A 7,226-nucleotide genomic window follows, 5' to 3' on the forward strand; every position below is an offset into this window, starting at 1 on the left:
TATAATCTTTTTGATGAATTAGTATTTTGTTGATGATATTTGCATGAATGTTCATCAAGGATATTGGCCTATAATTCTCTCTCTCTTTTGTGCTGTCTGTCTGCTTTGGTATATGAGTAATGTTAGCTTCACAGTGATCCCACCTCTTCTGAGTTGCAGGCTGGGTTTCCCATTCACCTTGCAGTCACAGGCCATGCTCCCAGTTCACCTCACTGTGAGCTCCTCTCACAGTGTGTTGGTCCTGCCTTGTCATTTCCCCATTTAACTCAAAGCAAGCTCCTTATTACCTTTCTTTAAGGCAGGGGTCTCAAACTCAATTTACCTGGGGGCCGCAGGAGGCAAAGTTGGGGTGAGGCAGGGCCGCATAAGGGATTTCGCTTACCGAATATTCGCAATAAAAAATCGCATTAGTAAGAAAAAAATCGCAAAAAATCGCATTAAACATTTGCATACCCCGAACGGAACTGCTCGGGGTATGCTAATGTTTAATGCGATTTCTTTTCTTACTAATGCGATTTTTATTGTGATTATTCGGTAAGCGAATAATCGCGAATACTGCGATATTTGAAGGCAGGCCGCGGACCACAAAATGTTGTACGGAGGGCCGCGAGTTTGAGACCCCTGCTTTAAGGCAACAATTTATGTATAGTTCTATCCTGTACTTGCTTTAACTCATATATGAACATCTGTTTAGACTAAGAAAAGTATCATATTTTATGGAAAAGTGCATAATTATTAAGTATGACTCATTTGTAGTTAGTAAGGAAGAATTTTTAAATATATTTTGTGCTTAATTGGGGTACTTTTTTGCTTTTTATTTTTTTACTTCTGTGTTGGTCTCTTTGATTGGTATAATACATTATTTGTATTTTTAGGGTTGGCAATATACTATTTTCTGTGGAAACTCAAACCACAGAAGAAAGAACACAATTATATCATGCTGAAATAGATGCCCTTTATAAAGATTTAACTGCAAAAGGAAAAGTACTCATTCTGTCATCAGAATTTGGGGTAGGTTTTTTTTTTTTCATTCTATTTATTTTCCTATGATTCTTTTGTAAGTTTTTAAAGCATTTAGGCTTTCATTGGCATTCTACATCTAGTGTTTATTTAAAAGAATCTTTATTACCTAAGAACTTTCTATAAAGCAATTCTCATATTTAGAAACTATAGTAATTGCATGGGGGTTGGCAAATTTTTATGTAGTTACTCTACTATATTATACTATTGGGATTTAAGTGAAGGCCTGGAAAGTAACTCTGTGGTAGATGGCTGCTTTCCTTGTATCAGGCTCTGGGTTTGATCCTTGTTTAGATCCACACACATACATGCACACTTAAATAAAAAAGTTAATTCACACTGAAGAATCCCTAACTTGTTCTTAATGCCTTTTTCCTAATCTGTGACCTCTTCCCACTCCACCTGAGGATTTTTCCTTGAATTTAGAATCTGACATATCAACTTTTGATGTGAACCTTTGTGTGCTTGAAGGAGTCCAGTGACCTTATTAATATTTAAGCTTACTTAAGCTTATTTATCACCTAAATCTCTGTATATGTTTGGATTGTGTTTATTAGAATCTTTTGAGTGAGGGGTACATGTAGTTTGAGAAGCATATTCAGTCTTTTTTTTTTTTTTTTTTGGTTTTTTGGGGCCACACCCGGCATTGCTCAGGGGTTACTCCTGGCTGTCTGCTCAGAAATAGCTCCTGGTAGGCACGGGGGACCATATGGGACACCGAGATTCGAACCAACCACCTTTGGTCCTGGACCTTGCTTTCAGGGCAAGCACCGCTGTGCTATCTCTCCGGGCCCGCATATTCAATCTTAATATGTGCTTTGTTTTATTCTAAGATGCATACATGTTTTAACATTTCAGATAACATTAAAGATTTGAAAAATTTGTTTATCATAAAAAGTTGCAACTAGTACCAATTTTAAGTAACTAGGAAAACAGTGCTTTGAATTGACCAAAATATATATACTTTTCTTTAAAAATAAATGATACAGTGAGATGAGGAAAATAGCTCTAGTTATAGAGTACAAGGATAGTTCATTTGGGTTCCTGAACTAGATCTTGAACCACTGGGTGTTGCCCTGCTGCTGATCCCCAAACTGCTGGGCTTGAGCAGCTCTGTATCATCTGCTCGGGTACTAATTAAACCCACACCCGAGGCTGAGTATCATGGAGAGTGACTTAAGATACCAATGAAGAGTGGCTTTATTAACCATAAAAGATAGGAAAGTATAAAATACCCCCAAATAGAAAAAGTAGGCCATTGTAGGGCAGGAATTTCTTGATGTAAATGGTTTGTATTGTTACTTACTAAAAAACTAGTTTTTAATTGAATATGTAATATTATGAGCTTCTGTCTTTTTTTTCTTAGGAGGCTGATGCTGTTTGCAACTTGATATTATCCTTAGTTTATTACTTTTATAATTTAATGCCACTTTCTCGAGGATCCAGGTGAGTGATATTCTTTTGTGTGTATGTGATATTCTTAATTTAAATGTTTTTACACTGAAAAACATGGCCATGATCTTTATTGCTACTTCATGTTGAGCACAAAAATACACCATACAATTTGCACGAATACCCAAAACATGTTTCCATAATCCACCGTCAAGATAGAATGTTTTTTGTAGGGGAGCACTAGCCCAACAGTAATCAGAGCTTATTCCTGGCTCTGTGCTTAGTTGTTACTCCTAGCAGAGCCAAGGATCAAACTGGATTTGAGCACTTGCCAGGCAAATGCCTTACCCACTGTACTGTCTCTTAGGCTCTGAAAAATAGTTTTGACAGAGTGCTTAGTTTTAGATGTTAGTGGTTCATTTATTCAGCAATAATCAGTTGGTTTTCTTACATTGTTCTTACAATATTTTACTTTTTCATGTTTGCCTAGATTGTTACTCTGCCCTCTTCCTGCTCCTTCAATTTGTAGTCAATTGAGCTTTTGCCTCTGTGTTTTATACACACTTTTATTTATTCCATATTATTTTTATTATTATTTCAAATATATTTTTGCTACTTCTAAATCCATCAAATTTAATTTTAGCCTAGAATCTTATTGCCATGCATTTCTTTATCCTGTAACATGCACAGTGACTCATGTAAATGAAATGCATATGCTGTTTGTTGCTCACTAGTGTATTCAAGATGTTTTGATCAAAATAATATCCTTGAATATTTTTATATTTGATATTTTAGAATGTAAATTTGTCCTAAATGTAGTAGTACATTTTTTTGTAATGTTAAAAGGCATTGAAACAAACAGGAAAACAGATCATTAGTATAATCTTTTTAATAGGATATATGATGTGCATGAATCCTATCCATAACCCCTATAGTCTGCTAGTTCTACAGACACTGTACCTAGCATTTTATTATTTGTCTTTAAAACTGCTCTGTTGGGGCTGGAGTGATAGCACAGCGGTAGGGCATTAGCAACCAACTTGGGATGGACCTGGGTTTGATCCCTGGTATCCCATATGGTCCCCTGAGCCTGCCAGGTCCAATTTCTGAGTGCAGAGTTAGGAGTAACCCCTGAGTGCTGCCAGGTGTCACCCCAAAACCAAAAACAAACAAAACCAAACAAAAAAGCCACCTGCTCTGTTGGCTCAGATATGATTCATTGCTTTTTTCCCAGCCATTCATCCTCTCCTCTTACCCAGTTTTCTACATTGATTTAGTTTCTTTTTTTTGGGGGGGGGGGGGAGGTCACACTCGGCATTGTTCAGGGGTTACTCCTGGCTCTATGCTCAGAAATTGCTCTTGGGGGACCATATGGGATGCCGGGCTTCGAACCACCGAACTTCTGCATGCTAGGCAAATGCCTTACCTCTATGCTATCTCTTTGGCCCCAATTTAGTTTCTTAATTCTCACTATGTTCCATAGTTCTACCTATTGGCTCAAGTGCAAACTCTCCCAATACCTATTACTTTGATCCCTGTGGGTCCAATGTAAACATGGTGGCATTATATGCATTCTCTCTGTCCTATCCTTGGTTACTTTGGCCTCATTACCTGCCATTTCTTTGCACTGTGGAATCGTCTTTTGTTGGTCCTCTTTCAACAGTTCCTTATTTTTCTGCATGGTTATGAAAATATGCCTTATTCCTGCTTCTTTCCTTCATACTGCCCATTTTACTGTCTTCTCTGCCTCCTTTGCCCACCCCAACTCCTTGAACAAGTGAGTTACTAGGTGACCCCTAAAATGACTTCTTTTTGGGTGTCAGCCTATTGGATTTGGATTCTGTTCCTGTGCTGCCTAGGGGGCATACAGTAAATGTTAATCATTATGTTAGAATCAAAAGTATGTCTGTTACAAGTTTTTAACCAGTCTGCTTATATATTCTGAGACTGTTTGCTTTGCTTTTCTGGGATGGGGGACATAATGTTTAAACAATAGATTAATGTTTGTATTTTTAAAATATACTTATATATGTTTGGTTGGTGGGGTTTTTTTTGTTTGGTTGGTTGGTTTTTGTTTTGTTTTGTTTTGTTTTGGTTTTGGTTTTTGGGCCACACCTGGTGGCACTCGGGTTACTTCTGGCTTTGCACTCAGAATTCTGGCAGGTTCAGGGGACAATATGGGATGCCGGGGACTGAACCCAGGTTCATCTGAGCTCGCCACATGCAAGGCAAATCCCCTACCACTGAGCTATTGCTCTGGCCCTTATAGATTCATATTAAAGCCAGTCCACATTGCTAAAAAGAAAAATCATAAGTAGGCACATTCCCAACTTATATTTCTAACAAGGAGGGAGAACTCTTAAAAAAACATTTTAGGGGGGCCGAAGAGATAGCACAGTGGTAGGGCATTTGCCTTGCAATCAGCCTATCCAGAACTGTCGGTGGTTCGAATCCCGGCATCCCATATGGTCCCCCATGCTAATGCCTGCCAGGAGCAATTTCTGAGCACAGAGCCAGGAGTAACCCCTGAGCGCTGCCGGGTATGGCCCAAAAAAACAAAATAAAAAGAAACACTTCCTGTAGATTATAACTGATCAATAATTGTTCTCTTTTTAATAGCGTAATAGCTTACTCAGTGATTGTGGGAGCACTGATGGCAAGTGGAAAAGAAGTTGCAGGAAAAATTCCCAAAGGGAAGGTATGATAGAATTGGAAGGGCAAATGGTGTGTGTTTAAATTCCAATCTTTGGATTTTGTATTAAAATATATGAGTAAAATGGATCCCAAAATGTGTATACCTCCATATTTAACCACATTCCTAAATTTCTTTTTCAGTTAGTTGACTTTGAAGCTATGACAGCTCCTGGTTCAGAGGCCTTTAGCAAAATAGCTAAAAACTGGATGAATTTAAAAAGGTAACTATTTATGAGGGGTCAACTAAAAGGTAATAAAAGTAACAAATGAGAAAGGGTTTTCTGTTATTTTTGGAGCTATATGGAACTAGATGTATACTTATTTTATATAAGTTATTATACAATTAATTTAATGCATCTTTTTATTTTTTATGTTTGATTTTTTTATAATATTTATTTAAGCACATGATTACAAAATGATTGTAGTTGGGTTTCAGTCATAAAAAGAACACCCTTTTCACCAGTGTAATGCCTCTTTTTATGGTAAAAATGTTTCATTACTGTGTAACATCTCTTAAAAGATGAATGAAACTAGTTTTTGAAAGAAAATTGATAAATGTCTTACTTATATTGTCAGTTTTTTATTTCTGTTGGCTACTTATTACCCTTTGGGGGTTGTAGCCTCCCAAGTGCTCAGGGGCCACTGCTGTTATTCTTGGTCAACAAAATCATTGTATTGAATGCTAAGACCCAAAGATGTAGTGCAGTTTAGGCCTTGTAGTACTGGAGACCACCAGGGTCACCATGACCCCTTGGGGGCTTCCAGAGACATACGCTGAGATAGGTAGGTGGGCAATGTGGTTTTTCAAATCCAACTGTGATTATTTCTATGCAAGGATTACTCCCTAACCCCTTTACTCTCCTCAGCCCATTTTATCCTTTATTCCTTATTCTTACTCAGCTACAATTTTACTCTATATTTGAAAAGATAATTCATTGTAGTAAGGAATACATGTAAGTCAAAAATCAGTCATCTATAAGGAGTTTAGCCAACTCTGATCTTTCCTGGTTCTATTTTCCAGGAATCCTGCAAAAGAGTATGTAATATTGTACTGAAGTTAAAGTCAATCTGTCACCTAGAAAGTCTGATAGAAAAAACTATTCTCCTAGTTCATAGCTATAGAAGGATCTGTTTTGTTCTAATGTTTTTTTCTTCTGTTACAATATTATTTAATATTATACATATGGGTTGTTGAAAAGTAAATACTTGACAGGAAAAAATATAATAATTGCCCCTTTTGTAAAATTTGTTGATTTTTCTCATTGTTTCTTTGTGTGTTTTTTTCCAGTATTTCACCTTCTTATAAGACTCTTCCATCAGTGTCAGAGATGTTTCCAACATTAAGATCTATGATTGAGGTGCTAAACACCGACTCCTCTCCACGTTGTCTTAAGAAACTCTAGTTACACTGTGGTATTTATACAAGGGCAGGACCTCTTGCTTAAGTTATTTTTTAAAACATGGAACTATAAAGAAATTAGGTCCTTTATTACTTTTGATACTAATTTTTGATAGGAATTGAATATTTGAAATACTTTCCTTTTTGAACCATAACAAAGATCATAAGAGGGTTTTATGGGGAAAGGGAGCCATAGATTTGGGAAACCCAGTGGTCTGTTGACTTAAGTGTTTTATTTCTTTAAAGATTTGGATATTTTTCAAAAACCTTATTTTTATTCGTATTGTGATAGAACATCTTGTTTCCAGCTCTCATGATTTTCATATGTTGATTCTACATTTCATTCGAACTATGGAAGATTTCATGGATTTCATTTCATCAAACTATGTGTATTTCATGCTACAGAATTTGCAACCAGGAATGTTTATTTTAAATGATGCAGACAATATTTGTCAATGACCCAAACACTAAATAACTGAACCATGTTTCTTTTCTCTGTTGAAAAAAAATAAACAGAGGTAATTTCTCTTAGTCACCAGTTTTTGATGCTGAATTATGTATGACTTTTATTTTATTTTATTTTGTCACTAGTTTCACACTGTAAGAACCCACTGTATATTATTGATTTAAAGAATTTTTATGGGCCCGAAGAGATAGTACAGAGGCGTTTGCCTTGCAAGCAGCCAATCCAGGACCAAAGGTGGTTGGTTCAAATCCCGGT

General features: G+C 36.5%; 1 protein-coding gene across 4 annotated transcripts in view; it reads left to right on the forward strand.

The window, feature by feature from the left end:
• TTC13 (tetratricopeptide repeat domain 13) overlaps positions 1 to 6,823 on the forward strand; it is a 104,938-nt gene extending 98,115 nt beyond the window's left edge. For all 4 annotated transcript variants that reach the window (XM_049789631.1, XM_049789632.1, XM_049789629.1 and 1 more), the window contains 5 exons: positions 876 to 1,011; positions 2,387 to 2,466; positions 5,032 to 5,110; positions 5,248 to 5,327; positions 6,395 to 6,823. In XM_049789631.1, the coding sequence (XP_049645588.1) occupies positions 876 to 1,011; positions 2,387 to 2,466; positions 5,032 to 5,110; positions 5,248 to 5,327; positions 6,395 to 6,509 (490 nt within the window). In that variant the 3' untranslated portion in view covers positions 6,510 to 6,823. The remainder of the gene's footprint in view (positions 1 to 875; positions 1,012 to 2,386; positions 2,467 to 5,031; positions 5,111 to 5,247; positions 5,328 to 6,394) is intronic.
• Positions 6,824 to 7,226: the final 403 nt, after the last annotated feature.

This window comes from Suncus etruscus, chromosome 15, assembly GCF_024139225.1.
Source record: "Suncus etruscus isolate mSunEtr1 chromosome 15, mSunEtr1.pri.cur, whole genome shotgun sequence".
In the NCBI taxonomy this organism is placed as follows: domain Eukaryota; kingdom Metazoa; phylum Chordata; class Mammalia; order Eulipotyphla; family Soricidae; genus Suncus; species Suncus etruscus.